We start from the raw sequence: 25,054 nt of genomic DNA, 5'->3' as shown, positions 1-25,054 counted from the left end.
AACTGCATCTATTTAAAATGAAACCTTTTAATTATGCTAATTTTTTACCAACTCATTTGATCAATTAATGCACTCTAAATAACATTCTTTTCTTTGGAATAACAATCTCATGCTTTGAATGGTAGTGTATATAAGTAATATTTGAGGAATGATGCATACATAACCTGATAACTAATTTGGTGAATAATTTAAATACCTCATACATTCTATACAGCTATTCAGGGCGTGCGCGCAACATTCAGGGTGCGCGGCAGGGAGTGCAGAAAGAAACCGGGAGTAGCTAGCATTTAGCAGTGGAATAATGACATCCGATGTGGTACAGAGTTTGTTGTTGTCTTAAAATAAGATATATTGATTACATATATATATATTATTACATAATGCTTTCAGCGTATTTAACAGCTCATCACCCAGTGATAAGCACAGTGATTCGGCAAAATTACATCAAAGTGAGCAGCGTCTTTTTGCGATAGCACCCTCCCAATGTACATTGGATAAGACGAAATGCCCAAGCATTCAGCCTCAAATATACTGCATTCTGACAGCGAACTGCACCTGTATGGCAGGGTATGTGAACTTACACATAGAGGTAAAGTTGGTTTATATTCGCATATTCGGACTTTCTCCTTAATAATATATTTCATAAAAGTATTATTTGCAAACTCTAAACAGCGAAATCATATTAGCAGCCAACGACTATCAAAGTACAACATTGTTTCACAGTCAAACAAACAGTGTTAATGTTGTTTTCAAGTCACACTAGCAGGTTTTTCAGACCGAATATTCAAAGTGCTGTGGTAAACAATATAGGGGCGTGTCACAAGTAGTCACTGAATAATGTGTGAATATAAAAAAAAATTTACCTTAATAACTTACACTTTCACATTTCATTCTGAGCATTCAGTGTCTGCAGTTTAATTCCATATGTAACTGTTTTTGCTGAAATCATTTCTGCAATCAAAAAGGAGTAATGTGTATGATTCAGCATAGCGTGAGCTTACCTGATATACATGAGAACTGCAGATTGCCAGCATTTATAATTAGGTCGTCACATCGCATTTGACATCCTACCGCACAACATGACATCTTTACTATTGCAGCCTGTGTTTTTTTTTTTTTTTGCAACAGGGGACCGGGTGACGTCATGTGTGACGTAGGTTGGTAATTGCTCTATATAGTAATAGACTATAAAGTCTATATAGTAAGACTATATAGTAATAATAAGACTATTACTCTATAGTAATAGACTCCAGTAATATTGCAGTAATAGACTCACTCAAACACACAGCTTGACCATGTTCCCAAAGTTAATTTTTTGGAATTGACCCAAACATAACTAAAAACTGATTAAGTGAATAAATAATATTTAAAATACCTCGTACCTATATCTCTATGTATATTAACGGTTACAAATAAAAGAACAGAAACTCACAAGGAGCGACACTTTACCTTTTGTGAGTCTTCTCATCCACAGTTTTGGCACAGAATGCCCTGACCTCAAAGTCAACACCACACGCCTATGAGTCAAATACAGAGATTAATGACCAATAAGATGGGAGAAAAGACAATTGGTTTATGTTTTTAATATAATTCTTGGGTGTCTCCAAAATGCAATTGCTATTATAGTTTCATCTCAAAAAAGCCACTGGATTATTTATTATACTCTGGTTCTGAATGCGCCTTTTAGATGAAAAAACAAACGCATGCCATTTACCTTAAAATACACACTAAAGAAAGAACCACATACTGTAGTCATCAAATATATGACCTTTAAGTCACAAAGTCAGTTTTTAAAAGATGTCTAGTATCAATACCTTTCCTGTGTCCTCTGGGCCGGGCTGTAGGGTCACTGAGCAGGGAAGGTTCTGAGGAATCTGGACAAGCAAACAAGCCACAATCAACTTCAGGAAATGTGTTGTTAAATCTGATCAATCAATCTGAGGCTGTCTGACAACAAGCTCTGGAGTGATTTGGTTGAAGTGAGGAAAACAATCCGACCCCAATGGCCCAATGAAGCAAGCTTTCTAATAATTCATTTTGGGAAATGTGCTGCATAAAAAAACTTGAGTGTCAAATTCTGCTGGTAAACACATTAGTTATTGCAGAAAACCAAAGAGCACCTCTTCATCTTTAACTGAGTAATGATTCTTCCCTGTGCGTTCCAACAATGCTGTCCCAACAGATCATCAATTACTGCTCTTACTGTGCTAAATATATACAATTTATCAGTTAGAGCGGGAATGATGGCTACATATCTAAATGTTTGTGTAAGTATGTGTGTGCGCGGTGTCGACAAATAGGCCCACGGCACAAATTTGTCAATCTATCGGGTTAATTACACAGAAGTGCATAAAAAGGGATAGCACCGATTAGACTAGAGGAATGTTTTCCTCATATCTTCATTCTGTAAAGTGTTCCTTGTATTTTGGTCGACTATGGAATGTTGCACTGTGAAAGTAAAGGCAAGAAAACCTGATAAGGAAATATAACATTGTAACAAATTAAGCTCCTACTGGTCTGAAAATGTCCTTACATTTTGTGTTCCAGTAATAGACTCTCAAAACACACAGATGACCATGCAGCCCAAAGTATACTTGTACACTAACAACACATAACACAGCACTGCGACACAATAAAAACTATCATTTGGATGTAAATAGGAGTTTTTAATGCTAAATAATTGACGAGGTGAGTTCCTTTTTAGAAACAGTTTCAATTTCTGCACCATAGCAGCTGAACATTGTGCTGCTGATTATGTGCTTTATTTAGTGTTAAATGCTACTGATGTGAGTTTGAAAAGCATTTCATCTGACATTTATTGCCATACTGTAATCGCCTGAAGATGGTTTACTTTAGATCTTGAAAATGAAATACAGTAATTAGCAAACATAGTTTTTTTTTTGAGAACTGTGACTTTTTGCAAACCAAAATCAGTCAATCAGCATGTACTTTTAATAACTTTAATCAAGTTTTTACTTATTAATTAGATTTAAAACACTTGTTGGTTGGGAGTGCAGTGCACTATTCTGTGCTTCTGGACAGCTGGTATTTAAATGTTTCTGTTGTGTCACGTTTGGTGTGGACCAGTCGCGCGAGGCGGGGCATGATTTAACGAATGAATGCGGGTGCGGGTGGTAATGTAATCTTCTATGTGCGGGTTGTGGGAGAACACAAATATTTGCGGGACTCCCACAAAATGAAAATATATTCAAATAAATTCACTAATATACAAATAATAAATACTCTGTTATGTATCTACAGCACAAAAGCAATAAGAGAGACTCAATTTAAAATAATAACAATTGACAGGTGTATATACAGCAGGAACAGGACTCGTGCAGGCCTCTAATGCACACAGACAAATTGGTTGTCGCTGGAATCTTGTAGTATCAGATGCTGTTAGGACACATTGTAGGGCATGCATCGGTGCAGCACGATATTAGAAATAAATTATGAATCTTTCTAGAGTGCCTGTGTTTGCGCACACTATAAAATGGAGTGTACTATGAAAGGCTGTGCAGTGGACTGTGTGCACATGTGCTAACCTAACTGAAGTACACTTTGAGTAAATGAGTAAATGAAGGGTCACCGTGAAGTTGAAGGGATATGCATTCTGGCCAAGCTTCTTCAGCAGTCTCTCCTGCAGGCGACTGAGTGGTTTGCGCTCCTCTGGCAGTGGAGGATACGCCTGGAAGCTGGAGATGAATAGATCCTTCCGGAAAGACAGGCCCAGCACATCCAGATCTTCACGGCCATATCGGAAGGCACACGTCAGGGTCACGAACACTTGTAAAAAGAGAGCAAAGGGAGTGATAAATATTTCAGGACATGGATTTGGTTTAGATGATTTCATGTTTAAGATTTCGTACTTTACAGGCACTACAGTAAAAGTGGAGATACAGTATGTTACCTTTTCGGTCTTTAAGGTATTCTGGGTCAATCAGGAGCACCCCATCTAAAAGCAAAGAAAAAAACTGAGTGAGAGAATGAAAAGAGACAGAAAAATACATTGTTCCTATTCAAATCCCCAGTATTTTCCCTGACGTTCAATGTCTAAAAAGCTGAATTCAGTGCAAAATTAAGCAACTGGCACAAAAATTAAGGGAAGCTTGTGATTTTTTTTAAATTTAATTGCACTGTTCAAATTCCTTCTGTGCCATCTGCAATCTTTTTTATTAAATAACATTATATTTGCGTACAGAAAGTGCTCATCAGGGGCCTGTTTCAGTAAGGAGGTTCAACCAACTCGGAGTTTAAACTTGAATGCTGAGTTGATTTACAGAGAGATTAATAACTTAATCAGGTTTCAGAGTAGCGGATCAGAGTTAGGTCAATAAACTTTGAGTAGACCAACTCAGAGTTAAGAGCGCACACACCGCAACTATGAAAAGGCATTATCAATGGAGTGCAGGTATTAAGAGAGACTATGGCAATATCTTAAAAAAGAGATCACCATTTCTTTCTCCAGCTGAACTTGATGTGCTCAAGCAAAGTTATAGCAAATATGACCATATATTTTAAAAAGCAACACCACTGCATCAGGGAAACAGAGACAGTTAGCGTGGGAAAACAGCTGCTCAAGTTAATGCGTAATTTTACATTTAAAGTATTTAAATATTTAAGTATAATAAAATAAGTAATGTTATGTGTGACGTTCACAAATTTTTTACACACGTTCCCACTTTTATACACGTTTTAATAGATTTAAAAGTGCACTTGTGTGTGTTTGCCTTTTTTATTGATCAAGTGATAGAGGTTGATATGACATGAATGTAAGCAGAACAATAGTTTTTAGAAAGAATAATAATCCCATTAATAGTTACAGTACATGTCCCTGTCGAAGTTCAGTGAATTTAAGCTAATTATTTATTAAAAAAGGACAAGCCATTCTCGTACGTGACTTTGTTATTTGTGTGACTGAAATGTAGGCAATAGCTGTTTCCATCCAAATATATTAATTCAGTTTATGTGCAAAACTGGAATAACGCATTAAAGATGCGAATAAAGCAGCGTTTCCATCCAACGAGTCAACGAGAACAAAATAGTCACTTCCTGATTAAACGGGCGCCAAATATCAACAGTAAAAACTGAATTTACTGTGGTAGAAGAAGCTGCGACAATCTTTTCTTTATTTAATAAATGTGCTTGCACATCAGAAGAGAATGTTTATACACAATGAACACGTGGGGGCGTTTGAAGCCATGAGATGCGGAGAACAGACGCTCTTGACATGCTGCAGACGCTCTGGAGGTCATTAATAATATAATAACATTAATACTGAAACGGTTAAGGCGTTTTAGAATGAATGACCAAAACAACATTTAAGATGTGTTACAGTGTGCTCAGTCTGCTGGTTTGTCCATTCACACAATTTCATCATCATATTATCTCTTATAACAAACCTTTTTTAATGCGCATACTGTAATTTGTTCAGTGTTTACATCGTAGTTTATGCACATCTTTTCTATCGAATAAAAGTTTATCCTACTCATTTATGCGCCTGTTTTTTATGCATATTTTTAAAAGTTATGTGGATAATGACATTTCCATCAATCGTTTTTATTTCTCCAAAATGAGCATTAAAATATGTGGGTGGAAACGTAAGATTAAGGCGAGAAATACGATTCGTCTTTAAAAAAGGAGAGGAGACCGACAGAAACTCAGAGTTTAGAGAATAAAACCTGCTCCTGTCCCGGTTAGGGTCACAGAGTAAGTTACCACAGTAACTGACTCCGAGTTAAAGTTACCTCTTTCAGTAACAGGCTTGACTTACCCTGCTTTCTCGAGTTTAACAAACCTGCCATTTTGAAACGGAAAACTTAAGAGTTTCTCTCATTTCAGGGTTAAAATACTCTGAGTTTTCACTTAACTTCCTTTCTGAAACGGGCCCCAGGTGTGTGATACCTTGAGTTGTCATAGACAAGGCACAGCAGTGTGTGACTCGCTTTAGATGTGTCATGTGACGACATTTACAAAGCAAATTAAATTCAGCCTAAGCCTATTCGAACAAGGCTGCGTTTGTTACATCAAACACTACAATTGACATTTTAAACATGATTTTTCTAATGTTGCTGTTGAAGAGATTTTAACAGTTGATTATTTTTATCATTTACATCAGTCAAGTAGGCTCTAAATGGTTTTATATGGGACACGTAGGCTTTATTTAATTAAGAGGTAAACCCTTTCTCCCTTTGTTTCTCTCAGATTTGTTCCCTTTATATAAACTACAGATACCAATGGTTCTTCAGGTCAAAAAAGTCATAAAGAACTAAGATTTGTAAATGTGTGTCTATTTTACAGCAAAACAACACCAAAATGCTGCTAATATTGTTTTAAGTTTTGAGAATTTGCAGCCAAATCAGTTATTTTGGCCGTGATAATAAGCATTTTTTTTTATTTAAAAAAGGTACAATTTTAAAATGACAAACAAAATAGTTTGACTTTCAATGTCCAAAAAAGAACTTGAATTCAATGACATTTCAGAAAATCCATGACCTGTAGAAACCCTGGAAAAAACATGCAAGAATTCCTAGCATATAACACTTTTAAAAAGAATTAATTATTCAATTTAAAAATATTCACTTAGTGTGACCTTTTAAATAAATAAATAAATAAATAAGATAAGTTTTTAGCTTATGATTAAAATCAATATACTTACAAAAAGACTTTAAACAAGCACATTTGGTTAGAGTGGCTTCAAATGACCTCAACTGCAAAATGGATTTCCGTGCCAGTGACAGGCTTGTGTTCAATGATTTGCCAATAAAGCAAACATTATACTGACCTCTAAAGCCACTTTTAGGAAAGTCAATTTAATGATTTACTCGTTTTCCACAATAAGGTTTTACAACTTTTTTGTTTAGGGGAGGAATGCAATTATTTTTAGCATGCACGTAATCAATCAGCATATCAAGTCATTCATTTGTACGATATCTCACCCAAAAATGAAAATTTAGTCACCATTAAATCACTCTCAAGTTATTTCAAACTTTTATGAGTTTCTACTCTGTTGAACACAGGTAGCTTTTGAGATGCAGAGCAATAGAAAAATACTACAGAAGTTAATGGCCAGTTTCAAGCATTTTCCAATTATACTTATTTGAGCTGAACAGTAAAAATAAACTCAAATAGGTTTAGAAAAAGAGAGAAAATTTTTTTTTTTAGGGTGAATACCTCTTTCTACAAAAGGAGTAAAAAAATGTAACCTAAAACACAGAAAGTAAAACTATATATATTTAAAGTTTGGGGTCAATAAGTTTCTTTTATTTTTTATTAATACTTTTATTTAACACGGAAGCACTAAAACGGATAAAAAAAAAGTGACAGTAAAATTATTTATAATGTTACAAAAGACTGCCATTAAAAAAACAACAACATGGTTATTAAACTTGATACGATTTTAACTTTTTTTCAACAATTTGTCCACAAAAATATTTAGCTAGGACTGTCACGATATCTATTTTTTGGATGATACATTACACTAAAATATATTGCGATAGACAATATTATTGTCATTTTACGACTATTTTATGCCCCTCATTATGTAAAGCCAGAATGACAATATAATAGCGTCATAACGCGAGTGCACTCTTCCAAAAAACACATAATATTTTATAAAGAATATTTAATTTAAATATAGTATTTTTAACAATTTAATAATTAGACATTGGAATTAGAATGTGAAAACGCATATACTAAATAAATAATAATAAATGTTAACAAAAAGTGCAAGGTAAAAAGTAACATAGGCTGCAATATCTGCTAGCAGATCTATTTACAGTTGTCAGACACCCAAATGAAAGTATACTACAGTAATTTATAGTGAATTCTGTAGTGTCTTTAACCATACTGACACTGACACCTCCAACAGATAGAGATGTTGCACAATCAGCTAAAATGTTTCTAGAATTAGTTTATGTATGAGCGATATACATTGCATCACAATAAATGTATGTATGGGCGATATATATTGCAAGTCGATATATTGATCTTTGCGACAGGCCTATATTGATTGAGCACTCCAACATGTTCAACATTGAAAATAAGAAAATTTTGCTAATAATCAGCATATTAAAATGATTCATCAAGATGATGAGATGCAGTCATTTTTAACTCTACCAATATTTCACAGTATCAGAGTTTTACAGAATTTGTGATAAGGCTTTTGAAGAACATTAAAAAAAAAAAAAAAAAAAAGTTTTGAACATTTGGTGTAATGTCGGCCTTAGTCTTTCTACCTGCATAGAGGTTTAGAAAGATACTCCAGGAGATTATAAAATCACAAAGGCTATTAATAAGGCATTTTAGGAGTTATCTTGTACAAGATTTCCATTACAATATGCAATACTCCTGACAGAGCTAATCCTCTCCTGTAAAAACATAATGAGTGAAACATCTACTGTATATCTTCTAGACTGACGTCTCCCGTGACCGGCTGCCACGCAACAGAGCGAGAGACATTTAGTCAACAGGGAGGAAATGAACAGAAACCAGAAACCTCAGTCAGATCATAATTACTACAGTATTATAGCATGTAAGCAGACATGTTAACAGGAATAGTTCGCCCCCCCCAAAAAATACTTAACGCTAATTAACCCGGGTTTCATTAAATCAACTTTAAAATGTCACCAAACACCAAAACACGAATTCGTTTTTCCAGATTGAAAAGAAATTTTGAAGCTACGTCACGGCGATTAGATCCTTCTGTGAATTCCAGTGTGGAGACTGGATGTCTGTACCAACGAGTACAACGTTAGGTCTTTGAGCTTTCAGCATTAGTTCATGAAAAAGACTTGCTTCGAACCAATCAGCGCACTCTATTGTGTTTGAGGTGCAACTTCATTAATATGCATGATAGCTTCGAAGACTGTTTTTACTTGTTACAATGTCCAACCATAATTAAAACAAGTGGAAGAAGAATTGTTTGGAAACATGGGTCGTCAATGTTGCGTTTATAAATGTGCTGCAACAAAGGCTTTGTTTCAATTCCCCACTATGAGAGCGCAGCTGGACTCACGTGTGGATTACAGTGCTCTGCTAACATGTGACTAAAATACGTTTGTAAGGAGCATTTTTTACCCGAGAGCTTTTCGCATCTGCAAATGGTGAAATCCGGATTTGCCGCTCGTCTCCTTTTAAAAAAGATGTGGTTCCAGTTGGTGTTGTCTTGTCTCTACAGATTTGGTAAGTGTGTAATCAGTGTTCTTTGTTTATGTTTTTTCAGATGGTAAATTAGTATCATCAGCAGTACTCTTAGTTTTTAAAGACATACCTTAGTTAAAATGGTTTAGTTACTAAGTTTACAGTATGTTAACATCACTACAATATTATGGGCTGAAAGATCCGCTGTGAATGCTGATCTCTGAATTTAAACACCTTAATCAAACAATTACCGTTGTGTAGAATTTTCGCCACATTTTGTGACATGATAGTCTATACACACACAGCTTTCTGACACTACCTACCAAGTGCATCTAAGTTACCGAGAAATGCGGAGGTTTTTTTCTCCCATACGACATGCAGTATCAAATATTCCATTAAAACCACACTCTTCCAGCAGTTCCTTACATCCAATATCTCATTTGTCACGGGGCATGCATGAAATGTTCCTGAATGAAAGTGAAAGTGCCAAACTGCAGTTAATGTTGACAAATTAAGAATTTGGCAAATAATTCAATTACTGATGTCCATGTAAACATAGTCACTATCTTTCTCCCCTGCGTTTGTGTGTGGTTTGCCTCTGTGAAAATCAGTGAGTGCTCCAACTGAAACTCCTATTTTTATGCAAACCCTTGCCTCTTTCGCTGCTGGACACTCCCACCTAAACAGAGCTGGACCACTTTCCTGACTTTTTTTAAACTAAAGGTGTGAAAACGCCCTGCTAAGACAGGGGGGTTTCATGGGCCTTTAAGACTTTGAACCCTCTGAGGGTGTTTTGGGGGCCTGGGGAAGTTCTGACATGCCCTGGCAATTGAGCATTTTTTTACAGTAGACAATCGGAAACTAATATTTCTTAAAGGGGGCTAATAATATTGACCTTTAAAAAATAAAAACTGCTTTTATTCTAGCCGAACTAAAACAAATTAGACTTTCTCAAGAAGAACAAATATTATAGGAAATAATGTGAAAATTCCTTGCTCTATTACATATCATTTGTGAAATATTTCTTAAACAAATTCACAGGAGGACTAATAATTTTGACTTTACTTGTATATCCATTAAAATCAGTTCCAATCCTCCAACAAGACCTAAAATGATGTCATCGAGGCATAAAAGGAGGTCGATTGGTTCAACCAAAAGACTGGCAGATTGTTTTGAGCATTTGACTCACCTACAGGGTCCACATGATCTAGATGATCCACAAAGTCCCTCTTCCCCAAGTATACCGTGAGCTAGAAAGAGAAAAATCAGAGACGTATTTGGAAAAGAAAACAAGTTTAAACTTGCTACACAAAAACCCAAGAGATAAGCATGCGGCGGCACCACCACAGAGGAACTCGCACACACAACCTATTTAACAAACAGCCTGAAGGCATGACAATCTAACCCCGAGATGATCGACTCCCTTCCTGAAGACAATCCTTCTGGACGACGGGATGTCCAAACACACATCCTCCACATGCACTGAGCTCTCCATTACAGACGGGCAAAGAGATGAGATGAGGGATAAAAGCCCGAACGCACGCAGAGGGAAAGAGATTACAGAGGAAATAATTCTGTGATAACTGATAAAGGAGGAACGAGTGAAAGGTGGAAAGGAATAAGAAATTAAGAAATCCTTCAGAGCACCTTAAAAAAGAGACCGGAGAGAAGCGGCAAGAGAGATGGACAGAAAATGAGGGAGGAGAAGCGAAAGACAGAGAGATGGAAAAAAAAGGTCCAGAGAGACAGTGAAGAGCCCACCCTCACCCATGTGAAGCCCTTTGGGGAATCTTACCTTGCAGTTGGGGCTGGACTTCTTGAAGACTCTGTAATGAGAAGAAAGAGAACAAAAGGGTCATGTTAGAAATGGTTTCTTGAAGAAATTTATGTAGATTTTCATGTTGCTAGAATGTCATGGCAATGCAATCAAATCAGAGTAACTGAGAAAGGCTTTGTATTCAAAATTAAGGCTAATTCATAATGTTTGGAAACCTGGAGTCCAACAGACTATGCGATTTTAATTAAAACAACTCTGCTTTTTTTTCTTTTATTTACAGTGACAAAGCGACACCCTGAAATCAGTGCTGCTCACTAATTGGCTGTCAACTTTGAGGAAAGAGGATAGTCCATTTTCAAAAAAAAAACAGATAAATAAATAAACAAATAAAATTTATATATAAAAGTAATAATCTGAATAATTTAATGTAACTATTTTTTTCTATGTTTTGCCCCATTACCATTAGGATAGATATACATATACGTACATATATACAACAGTTCTGTGTGGTTCTCAAATCTTATTGGCTGATAGCTGTGCGATATTCTGCAATATCAGAACTCGTACAGCCTCCTCACCCTTCTGTATTACTCCATAGAGTGACAGAAGATCAATAAACTCACTAATATTGACAAATATTGCTGTTGTTGGACAACATAATGTACTTTTGAGGCTTTTTAGGTGAGAATGTAGTTGCTTAGCCTGCAACTATGCAGTTTATTTATAAGGATAGTGCCTATTTTAAATATTTATAATTTTAAAGATAGAGGAGAGCATAGGCGGTTGACGTTGTTCATCCACAAGATGGCGACAGAGACCACATAATAAGCCCTTAGAAGAGAAAAGATCAACGTATTTTAAACTACAGCTGATTAACATTATACAAACTACAGCTACAAACACTATAAATTGGTGAGTGACATTCTAAGTCGATTTCTCTCTTTTGTATGTTGTAGTACTGTATTTATACCATGGTAATTGTAGTGTGTTGAGTGTGAAATGGGACTCACATATTAGGAATATATGTATTTTGTGTTGGCCACTCTTTGTATTACCCAGAGTTATTTTTTGGTTGGCCATCAGTTTGTTTGTAATGAGTCTCCTAATTTCGTTACTGCAAACTAGCTCAGTAAAAAGAAAGAAGATATGCCCGCATGTGTTTAGTGTTTTTCCTTATCACAGACACAACAGTAATGTGGTAGTGTTTGCTTTGGTTTGGAATTTTCGGGGTTAATTATTGTGATATCCCGACTGCAACAGAGAAATACTGGGAAATCTTATGGACTGATGCCATTTCATGCCGTTCAGATTTATAATCTTAAAATGTGAGCAAAATCACCTGTTTTGTCATCATTTTAGACATTACGCTAGAGAACCATTCAAATACTAGCTCTAAAGTGACGTTGGTGTAGTAGCAACGGTTTCTGACGTCAGCTGCAGATGCGAACGAAGGGCAGAAGAAAGTAGTTCCTCATACAAAAGGGTTTTTGAGACTCTCGGTGTTTGATTTTCTTTTTTATATAAACGATTATGCTGTTGTATAAATGCAATATCATACTCGAAGCAGTGCAATATGACTGTATATCGTCACTGGTGGGACACTAAGGCACTCAGCCTGCACCCTCATGCCAACGCACACCCCCCACCAAAGCCGATATACCACCATAAACACACTGATCCTCATGTTATATTGCTCTCATATATATATATATATATATATATATATATATATATATATATATATATATATATATATATATATATATATATATATATATATATATATATATAGATATATAATGTTTCATTAATTAAAATTCGTTCATTTCCTCTTATCTTTTAATGTACGATCAACATTAACATCAAAGACTAAAGTAAATTTAAGATTGAGAGGTTATGCATGGAGCTAATATAATGGCACACACCACAAAACAGCTGAGATCGGTACTAAAGCTTTAATAATTCGTTATTTTGTTTTTATGCAATAGTGCAGAATCACTCGCATAGAAAACCACTAGATCCCACAGCTGTATAGTTCATAAAATAATTTACATCTAAATTGTAATCTAAGTTACAGCGTTTTTTTTCCTTCCAGAAAATTATTAATCAATAAATGAAAGGATAAAACAACAGTGAGAAATGTATTTTTGTAAGTAACTGCCATCACCTGCTATTTGCAGGTGTGGTAAAAGCTTCACATTTGTTTCCCACATCCATCTATAGGGTATTCGATAGCTTAGAAACCCAGGAAATATGGAAACCAGTGACCACCTGTGGTTAACCAATGTAATTACTCAAATATCATCTGTAGGTCCATGGACAAACACAAAAAACCTCATAAGAATGAGGCTGGTTTTTCCCTGGGAATGAGAGAGACAGAAGAGATGAGGCGCAGAAAGGGCAGAAGCGTGACAAAAGGAAGGAAAGAAAGAAATGATGAAAAACTGGCCAAGCAAAGAGGCTGCAAACAGAAAGCAGCTGGACAAAAGGAAGGGAAAGAGACTGAGGCGGAGACGGACAAAAGAGGAACATAAAAACAGTAAATGGGATAAACGCAGCTGCCCGGAGAAAGAGAGCACGGAGTTTGAGAGCTCACAAAAGAGACTGTAGGTGTCACTGACTCATCTGAATGTGGGAAAATATGAAATACACAAACAGAATGAGTGGCTAAAACACGAAGAGAGATGAGAAGAAACAGAAAATAAGCGCAGGGTATGGGTTAAATAATTACTTTCTGGCTTTTCATGTAAGACAAATTAAATGAATATAGTCTCCAAAAATGGTCCGTCTGACCAATCATGCACCGTATACAAGTTTTAGAAGTCATACAGCAAGCTTTAGGTGAGGAACAGATCAAATTTTTGTAGAGCATGAGTCATGTGGTCTGACATTTTGTGCTTTTTTTTTGCAATCGTAAGCGTGACAGCCAGAGTTATGATTCAATTTCAGTACATGGAAAGAAGTGACCAGGGTATTTGCACAAGTACATTTACAAACACAAAATTTGTTTTACAAACACAAATGTAATACTGATACATGAAATGGAATAAAAGATGAATTTCTTTAACACGAGTCCTAAAAGTTTTGTAATTTATTTGTGATCCATTTAATACGCTCTGATATTGCCGCAGAAATGCTTCTCTCGATATTCTGAAAGGTTAAGCAAACTTTCGCAAAAATGGCAAAGGAAAAAAGATTCTCAAACCCTCTTATTTTTTTTATGCAACTGCAAACTTAACAGACCCATTTCTTTCCATTAAATGTGACACATTGGTGTAATTATGTGCTTTTATTAACACGAATGCCGATTGAAGGGGAAAAGGAAGAGTAAAAGCTCTCTCTCAGCAGCAACTGACAACACACAGAGAACACCGTCAGCAGACGCCGAACCTTCAGCACAGGAAGATGGAAACAAAACACACCCCACATACAGACCGACACAAACACTGACCTCTCACAACAATACCAGTCCACTTAAAGGTTTAGTTCACCCAAAAGATTTAAATCCTGTTATTAATTACACATCCTCATGTTGTTCCAAAATATGAGAAATATGAGAGCTCCATCATTCTCCATACGGTCCAGAGTCCAGAAAAATACCCAAAATATCCTTAAAATAGACCATGTGCCTTCAGTAATACTTCTGTGCACACCAAACAAAAAAGCTTTATTTAATAGTTTCTTCCCCTCGTTGTGACAGTATATTGCATACATTGCACAAGTACTGTGCAGTGATGTACACCTTAAATGCCCACGTGTAATTTCCTCTGTTTGAAACAAAGCACAGATGCATCCATGTACAGGTATACATCAGTAGCACAACACACATCACAAAACTCTCATGAAAGTGTGCTCTATACTTACATTGAGAAAAAAAATATTGATAATATTCTGATTGAACCCCTGGTCTGATTTAAGGATGTTTTTTGGTATTTTTCTGGACTTTGAACGAGCGTAGACCATTGCCGTCTATAGAAGATGAGGGAGCTCTCAGATTTGATCTATAAAAAATGAATTTTAATTTATAAGACGAACAAAGGTCTCATGGGTTACACATGACTACACAAATCCAATTCAAAACACGATTCATAAATACATAAATCCAATTCGTAAATTTAAAACACAATTCAAAAATACACAAATCCATTTCACAAGATCAAATCACGATTCATAAATACACAAATCCAATTCGTAAATTTAAAACACAATAAATAAATATACAAATCCAATGCGTAAATTCAAAACACAATTCAAAAATATACAAATCCAATTTGCAAGTTCAAAACACGTCTCATAAATACACAAATCCAATTCGTAAATTTAAAACACAATAAATAAATATACAAATCCAATGCGTAAATTCAAAACACAATTCAAAAATATACAAATCCAATTTGTAAGTTCAAAACACGTCTCATAAATACACAAATCCAATTCGTAAAATCAAAACGCGATTCATAAATACACAAATCCAAGGCGTAAGTTCAAAACACGCTTCATAAATACAGAAATCCAAAGCGTAAGTTCAAAACAAGATTCATAAATACACATCTCCAATTCGTAAGTTCAAAACACAATTCATAAATACACAAATCCAATTCGTAAATTCAAAACCCGATTCATAAATACACAAATCCAATTCGCGATTCATAAATACTCAAATCCAAAATGTGATTCATAAATACACAAATTTAGTTCGGAAATTCAAAACATGATTCATAAATACACAAATTCAATTCGTAAGTTCAAAACCTGAATTATAAATACACAAATCCAATTCGTAAATTCAAAAAACAATTTAAAAATACACAAATCCCACTTGGAAGTTCAAAACACGACTCATAAATTCACAAATCCAATTCGTAAATTTAAAACACGATTCATAAATACACAAATCCAATTCGTAAGTTCAAAACACGATTCATAAATACACAAATCCAATTCGTAAATTCAAAACACAATTCATAACTACACAAATCCAATTCGTAAATTTAAAAACGCGATTCATAAATACACAAATCCAATTCGTAAGTTCAAAACCTGATTCATAAATACACAAATCCAATTCGTAAATTCAAAACACGATTCATAACTACACAAATCCAATTCGTAAATTAAAAACGCGATTCATAACTACACAAATCCAATTCGTAAATTAAAAACGCGATTCATAAATACACAAATTCAGTTCGAAAATTGAAAACATGATTTATAAATACACAAATTCAATTCGTAAATTCAAAAAACAATTTAAAAACACACAAATCCCACTTGGAAGTTCAAAACACGACTCATAAATACACAAATCCAATTCGTAAATTCAAAACGCGATTCATAAATACACAAATCCAATTCGTAAATTCAAAAAACTATTTAAAAATACACAATTCCCACTCGGAAGTTCGAAAAACGATTTAATTTTACATGAAATTGGATTTTGTAAATGTGAATTGAGCTGGGCATGTATGAATTTTTTTTGTAAATGTGGTATTTTTGAGACTGATCTGGCTCCATAAAATACAAAGACAGTGGTAGCTTTAGCCACATTAGCTATATATAGCATATAAGCACATTAGAAGCACTGGTACTAATATTTGCATCAGAAACAGTTTTAAACTGACATTTGCAGACAGTTTGACTATATTTATATTTTGTGCAAAAACATAGCACATTTCCAAAATTGCTCTGTACATTCACTTCAAAAACTAAACAACCACAATGTCCTCATTGCTTGGATGTCAGATGTTTATGCAGACATTATGTTTTGCCCAAACACTGAAAATATGTAGCACCTGACAAACTCAACCAGGAACACTTTGGGAAGATTCATGTTTAATATGGGCGTGTCTGTGATGATGTCATAAGTATGGAAGGTATATAAGAGGAAACGGCCTCACCCTGCTCTGAGCGGAGCGGCGTCCCAGAGCTCCATCTGTTTCCAATGACGGAGAAATACTAGCATGTGTTTTCTCCACTTTATTTCCTTCTCTTCATTTTTAGAGTCTCTCTCTCTCTCTCTCTCTCTCTCTCTCTCTCTCTAAATCTTCATCCCTCACTTCATTATGTCATCTATGCATCCCACTTCAAATCTTTTTAAACAGCCTTTTCCCCAGAGGGTCGACGGGGTTAGTTTGGCTAGCACGGTCCCTCTGATGGGAGACGCTGCAATGACGCCATTATGTGGACAAAAGCATCTTTCACTATTTAAAAGACAACAAGTATGGAAGCTGACACATTGCTGTTAATAACATTAAATTCAGTAGCACTAAAACTGTTGCTTATTACTTGTGTGATTAGTGTTGTCTTTATGTTGTTTTCTCAGTCCTTCTAAGTGGAAAGAAAAGGAAAAGGAAACTTAATGAAAGGAAACGAAAAGGAAAAAAGCAAAGGCAAAAAAAGGGAAAGAAAGACTAGGAAAGCAGAGAAAGAATGCCTAAGAAAGCTTTAAATGATATTTAAAAAGTTTAAAGCAAACTGCATCTGGAATATAACATTTTATTATTATAATAATAATGTTAATTTAAATGTTTATATTAAAAATGCCCAATTACTAGATTTTATTTAATTTTACTATAATTTAAACACAAAACTAAACAAATAAAAAACAATGCCTACGATAGTATGGTAAGGTAGGAGAAAAAGAGTTGTTTGTTCAAACTACTTATTTAAAATGAGCTGAAACAACACTTCTTGAACAAACAAAAAAAACAACCTTTTTTAGGTTATTTTGGGACAACATAATTGTATTATGTTCAATTCACATAAATTTGTAAAAGCTAATAAGCTAGCTTCATTTCTTTATGTTGTCTTAACACAAATCGAGTATTATTTTAGTGTATACACAGCAAAACTGTATTTTTCAAATACTTCCCAAGTGCCCATTTTAAAGGTTTATTATATGTAATATATAAAAAAATTCTGGAGTATGTCTTATTTATTATGTCTTATCGCATTAAAATACATATTTATAAGGTCAAAATCATTAATCCCCCTTTAAGAAACACATTTTTGCAACTGTCTAGAGAACAAACTGTTGTTCAATGACTACGTTTTTACATGGACGCCAATAATTCAATTTTAATGTGATTAAGACAATACTCTGATTAAGAGTCTACCATGTAAACAGCGATTTTTGATTAATTTAATCAGATTAAGGTCATAATCGAACTAAACAGAAATCGTATTACGACATGGAGTATGCTGATTTTAGTCGCATTATTGAAGTGCAGCACAGGCATGTAAACACCTTAATCGAACTACCGTCATGTAGGACTTTTCATCGCGTAGAGACAGAATAGTACACACACACACACGCACACGCGCACGCATGCACGCACACGGCTGTCTGACACTCTCTGCACCTACAGAGTCAGTGCAGACCACAGACACCTGCATTGTGAAATGGAGTTTTTTTTTCTTCCATTCAGCATGCGGTATGAACGGTATGCGGTATTTCAGCCATTAAATGACACGTTAAGCTGAATATTGGTATCCTGCAAAAAAAAAACGAGTAAAATATTCATTTAAATAAATACTTATTAAAAGTCCAATGAAATTAAAATAAAGTTTTTTAGAAGTTAGTATTATTAGTTAAGTTAGTATTGTTAGTTAAGATATCCAGATTTTTTAGATATTTCAGCTAGTGTGCTCCAAAACAGTGACAAATTTGCGTTTAGAAGATATAAAATTGATATAAACATGTAAGGCCCGATTCACACAGGGCTTCAGTGTCAATGCTTAACGGAGGGCGTGTCTGAAGTTGTGGCTGTTGTGATCGTCAGAGCAGCATCAGCCAATGAAATTAGTCCGCAATCAGCTAAGGTGTGAGCTGGGGTGTTTGCATAAATCTTTCTGACTGGCTGACGCTTCCATTGGCACTTGAAAATCTGAGAAATTCCCAATTTCTGCAGCGAGCAACGCCATCCACAATTCAGTTCGGCAATGCTTGACGTCTCTCATTCAAGGTAAATTCAAAGTAAAAAAAAAAACATTACTAATGCTTTGCTTCTTAGACTTTACACACCTGAAAATTGCCTTTAGCACTTATTCACTGCTGCTCTTATAATTGTGTAAATTGCTTCCTTGTCCTCATTTGTAAGTCGCTTTGGATAAAAGCGTCTGCTAAATGACTAAATGTAAATGGGAAGCCTTGATGCTGATGCCCCGTGTGAATCGGCCGTTAAGTTTGCAGTTTGTCACTTCCGCCTAAATGGATTAATGGTTTTATTCACGTCACCTCATACTTCAGTTTCTCATCAAATCTTGACCAATCAAATATCAGACATGCTCCACCCCTTCAAGATACTTCTCATTTGATTCGCTTGACCTCAACCAGTCTCACTGGCAGAGCTGTGATAAAACAAACGCTATTGGCTGTTTTTTTTAAGGGGAGGAGCTACACTATTACCCATCCTCTCTTAGTGTTTCGATTTAGATTATGGCAGACATCAAATTTACATGTGTATTTAAAAGCACTTCACAGAACCTTCAAAACAGCTATGTTTAAAAATGTGTTTAGTTGGCTCCAATAGTTTAGAGGTTAAGTGTGCCGAATTTGCTCAAAGTGACAAAAGTTCGATTCCCAATGTTGTCCTGCCTGTCCTCCACTACCCTATCCCAATAAAAGGTGAAAAACCTCAAAAAAATATTTATAAAAAAATGTGTTAAACAGCAAAAAAATGTTAGCAAAATTCAATTTTAAAAATGAGGGCTAATAATAGAGCCTTCAACTCAAGGTATTTTCCATACTTCCTCATTTTCTAAAGATAAGAGAAACATCTCTCGCTTCTCACAGTTCAGAACTGACAGTAATAACATCAAGACACGCACACACACACACACACACACACACAAAAAAAAAACACACACACACGCAATCACACACTCTGATCTGGAAGTGGCATGTGGCCACTACCTCTCACCGATATAAAAACTACACCAATTACTCACACAAAATTTATCAGTAAGCACATACAAAACGTTCAACCCCTTCTCTTAAACGTACACAAGCGCCAAACAAATGTCTGTGAAGATTATGAGGAAGACTTGTAATAAGTCCCTGCCACTGATAACTGTGTGTGAGAGACAGAGATAGATGGAGACCGTTGACCTCGTCCTCCTCCGTCACAAACGCCAGCTCAAATCACACTCAAAGAACATCAAACAATGGGCCTGGAGGTGCCAAACACTCTCGCAAACTTCTGAAATGACAAGTACAAAGAAGGTTTTCTGCTGGGATGCCGCATTTATCAAAATGGCACAAAAACACCCACAAACACTCTCATTCAGCTCACTGACAGCGCCACACAAGAGCCAATCTGCTCTGCTGCAAACACACACAATACTGCTCAACTACACAGACGGCATCTATGGTTTATGAATGATTAAGACAAGCTGCATTTCTGACAATATTATCAGTCAGATCAACCATCAGTTGGATGTTTTGAAAAGCGATACTCTTAATTAGAAAGCATGAACTTAATCAAAAGTGATAGTAAAAGCATTGATAGCATTACAGTGGATTTCTATCATGGTTAGGGGTGTAATGGATCACAGTGGATCTGTGATTCACACAGATCACAACCCACGGTTTGGAACACACGTGACCTGCAGATTAATACTTTTATTTGTACTGTACTAAATTTGTAACGATTGCGTCGTTGCTAAATTTGTAACGACGACGATCTCGCACCATTCAAATCAGATGTATGAAAGCATTCAGGCTTTCCTGTAAAATATAATGATGACTGAAGAAGTTGTGGTAGGTTATTCGGGATGTGGTGGGTTTCTTAGGTTATTAAAGGTGTTTTCTGTCACTACTTGTTTAGCCTGCATTAATGCATTCAGTGTATGTATGCTGCACAATTAATCATTAAAAGATCAGGATCTCAACACCCACGCAACAAAAATTATAAATGATGGTGATTTGCATATGTTTATTAATCCTTCGAATCGCTGCATTCAAATCTAAAAACACAAAAATCAAGAAAGAGATTCAGTCTTTAGTTCACAAACAGTCAAATAACACAGGAGTACTGGGATAACAGTTCATAGTTTAGATAAAACCACTGATGTTTAAGGTAAAGATTAAAATCACCATCATATGCATTTAACTTTATGCTCAAAACTGAAAGTTGTAGGCAGCAATTACATTATTTGACCAATAGGTGGCGACAACCAGCCTTCAAAAACAAGCCACTGAATAATTCTTCAAAAATGAGATATCTAGCAATGAAACGTGAAGTTTTATGAGTGAATAACTGAATCATTTACTGAAAATGAGAATAAAAATAAATATGGGTTGTACAAATTATAACGTTAGATTTATACATTTAGATTAACAGTGACAGTAACAGTGAATTTTTCACAGTACTGAATATTTTACTATTTATTTTTACTCAACTGATTATTTCTTTATTTTACTTTTAATCAAATTACAGCTTCTAAGTTCTGTTTGTCAAAACCAAATGTTTCTTGCAGTGCTTTTTTTGTAATAAATGGAAAGCAAATTACATTTGTCTCCTCCCCTTTTTGGCTGATCAGAAAAAATTGGTCCGATCCATGACTAAAAAACCATAATGTAATCCAAACCGTGAGATTTGTGATCCGTTACACCACTAATTAGGGTTGTTGCAAAAAATTGTTCAAGAAATTGATTTTGCGCCGATTCTGAGATTTTTCTAAATGCGTCACTATTCTTTCTTGAATTGAGTCGGAGCATAGTTTTCAACAGCAGATGGTGCTCTAGGCTATTTTTAATCGTACACTGAAATGTTAACAAGGAAGAGATTCTGCATTTGTAATTTAGCTTCTGGAGATTTTTTCCTCTCGAGATGAATGTAAATGCAGCAGACTATGAACACTCTTGTAATTTGCCTAAACCTCTCCTATCTTTATTAATCATACCCTACAGGATTTTGCGATCCCGCAAATCGCTGAATGTAACACAAAATCAAGCAAATGTTGCAAAATTTTGTAGAGATTGAACTTTTTTTTATTTGCTGCATATTTGCTGCATATTTTGGGGAGCCAGGACACTAAAATTTTTCAAATATATAAAAAAAAAATTTCACAAACGACTACAGCGACCAATTAATGATCATTTACGTTTAAGTGGTATTTGTAAGGAATTGGATGCAAGCAGAGTACGGCTGTTTTTTAAGCATACAGCGCCATCTGTTGTTAAAAACTAAGCTCAGAGTCTATTTACCTGAGAATAGCTATGCATTATGAATATCACAGAATCAATTTCTTGATCATTATTCCCCTCTTCCCTATATACTTCCCCTCTTCCCTATTAACTTCCCCTCTAACTTCTATTATAAGATATAGGCTAATATAGCACAAATATTTAGAGTAATGCAAGGCTGTGGACACAAAATGACTAGCCTAATGATGTAAATGTAATGCTACGTGACATTATTTTCAAGTGATTTTATTGACGTGTTTCTATGGTTAAAGGACTGATTGATTACAAGAGACATGAGATGTTCAATAATATATATTTTGAGTTTATTTAAGCAGTAGCAAGGATGAAGGAGTGATCACTTGAGCGGAAACCTCTCTAAAGTGATCTGGCACCCAACATCCAGTGTCAACATTTTTTTTATTACCTGATAAATGGACTGAATTTGAAAGGTGGCACTTAGTTTCCCATTAAAAGTAATTATACAAAGCTTCTTGTGATAATTGGATGGAAGCTGTGCTATATGTCTTGTAAATCGATCTTGATTTAGTAATCAAAACGAATTTGGTAATTTAAGATTTATGAACTGAACTTAAACACTACAAACTGAATTACACTGTTCCTATTTACTGTGACCTTTTATGTGAAGCTGCTTTGACACAATCTACATTGTATAAGCGCTATACAAATAAAGGTGAATTGAATTGAATTTATACAATTGGAAGATTCAAATTAAGGTATACGCATGCAGTGCTAATGGAATGCATGCATGACAGAACGAAAGACTTTTCTGTACCTTTACAGCCCTGATTAAAATAGAAAATATTTCATAGTGTTTCTTCAAATAAATGCAGCTTTGGTAAGAAGCCTCTCAAATAAATAAATAAATAAATAAATAAATATTTAAAATTGTAATTGTAAATTGTAAACTTGAAAAATGTAGGCAAATTCTACAGGTTCATCTTGTATCCCTCAGACAAAAATCACAATTAAAAGAACAAATAATCTCTATGATTATGGAGAAGGATCACAGTGAGATAAGCTCACAACTCGAAAACGATCATGTAAAAATTATTATAAATTCTTTACCAGTATTAACTCAAACACTATAAGCATCACATATTCAGTCTTTATGGTAGTCTATGCTACGCTAGGCATTACAGAAAATATCTTTATACACTTCCTTGCACAACGCACAATTTGTGATAGGGCTGTGCAATATATCGAAAAATGTATCGTTATCGCGATATCTGCATATCCATAATCGCAAAGAAGTGCAATACATTAAATAAATTTTAAGTGGCAAGCATTTGTGTGCTGCATACACAGGTTATCCAAATCTGACCAATCAGATAGGGGCTTTACTATCTTCATCCCCACCTCGACAATAGGTGCTGTTAGATGAAAATAAAGCTAAAAATAAATACAGATGCTGGAAGAGGGAAATGACAACAGCCGATAAGAATCAGAATTTCTTCAGTTTTTTAAAGACTTTTTTAGATTAAATTATCTTGGAAAAATATATATTGCCTCTTTATATTAGTATAATCATTAAATAAATAAATGATTGTTTTTTAAAATTGCTGATAAAATGGCAAGTTATACCGTAAGAAATACTGATATTGAACACCTCAACTAGGCATGGGCCGGTATAAGATTCTGACGGCATGATAACCTTGGATAAAAATATCACAGTTTCACGGTTTTGTGATTACTACAATATATTTAATTTAGAGAAATTTTAAAAATATTTTGGAGCAGTAAACATGTCTGGCTAAATAATTCAAAAGAATCATTAACTTCTGCTTCTTCATTAGTTTCAAAAACAGATTCTTTCTACAATTTAAAAATTGACAGAAAATCATGCCTACACTCAACAAATATATTGCAGATCTCATATTTTCCTAATGCAGCCTTAATTTGTGCAATCCAATAATGTTTTCGTTTCGTTTCGTGGTGATAAACAAAATTTAAGCTACACAGCAATTAGCAACTCAATTTAAAACGCACTTCATTCCACTCATTGTTACTCACTCAGTCCTTCCAATTTCCATATCGTTCTTGTTCAGTCCTATATTAGTTCAGTATTACCACGGCCATTTCAATTCCTATCCTATATCGACCTCCTTGATTCTCATCTCCTTCACTCGTCCTCAGGTGATCAAGCTGAAAGCAGAATTGCAGTGAGCAAGCTGACCGATGCTCTGTAATGAACAGCTCTTATTAATACTGCATAATCTATAAACAGGCCTGGAGCTGCTGCCGAAACCACATGCATCACACACACATTCACACCTCTGCCTGTTTGTCAACTTGCATATGCATGCACCTGCTAAAAGCCAAAGCCTTTATATAGAAACTTAGAATCACTCACAGGCCACATCACACACACACACACACATAAGCTCTAATATGGTCTTCTCCACACAAAAATAAATCCCGCAGCACAAAGGGTTAATTACTGTAGCGGGTATGAAGACCGCAATCTGGTTTTTATCCACTTTTAATGCCAGTTAATCTGCAAACTCACCTAAATATGCCATTTCTGGTAACCATAGCAGCCCCATGAGCTTTCTTGTGTTGCCATGAGAACAGAATGAGGCATAAAGTTCAAGACGCCACACACAAAGTACAGAGCGTGAAAAAACACAGAGAAAACAGAGAAACCACAGACTGGAGAGAAGCAGCATCATGAGTGTCAATGAGGAGCCAAAAAGTGGATTCTTTTGTGCCTGTGCACATATTACACAGAGAAAGAGTTATTGTGATAGAAATTATCTCTCTCTCTCACACACACACACACGCATACAAAGAACTACTTGAAATTTAAGATGTACATTTATGCATTTGAGTTTAATTCTGTAAACTACGTAAGTTTTTGAAGTATTTTTGTTTAATAATAAGGGAAGTAGTAAAATAGCCATGTTTTCATGCATGGTTATGTTCATGTT

At 35.1% G+C, this 25,054-nt stretch overlaps 1 protein-coding gene across 1 annotated transcript in view; it reads right to left on the bottom strand.

The window, feature by feature from the left end:
* Nucleotides 1-25,054, bottom strand: part of arrb2b (arrestin, beta 2b) — an 81,480-nt gene that overhangs the window by 16,498 nt on the left and 39,928 nt on the right. Inside the window, 6 exon segments of the mRNA XM_056462723.1 lie at nt 1,445-1,517; nt 1,815-1,874; nt 3,590-3,786; nt 3,911-3,955; nt 10,331-10,391; nt 10,937-10,967. Of these exon segments, the coding sequence (XP_056318698.1) occupies nt 1,445-1,517; nt 1,815-1,874; nt 3,590-3,786; nt 3,911-3,955; nt 10,331-10,391; nt 10,937-10,967 (467 nt within the window).

The sequence above is a fragment of the Danio aesculapii genome, chromosome 7, assembly GCF_903798145.1.
Source record: "Danio aesculapii chromosome 7, fDanAes4.1, whole genome shotgun sequence".
Classification (NCBI taxonomy): Eukaryota; Metazoa; Chordata; class Actinopteri; order Cypriniformes; family Danionidae; genus Danio; species Danio aesculapii.
The sequence above is the reverse complement of the archived record's forward strand: the minus strand, read 5'-3'. Positions and strand labels throughout refer to the sequence as shown.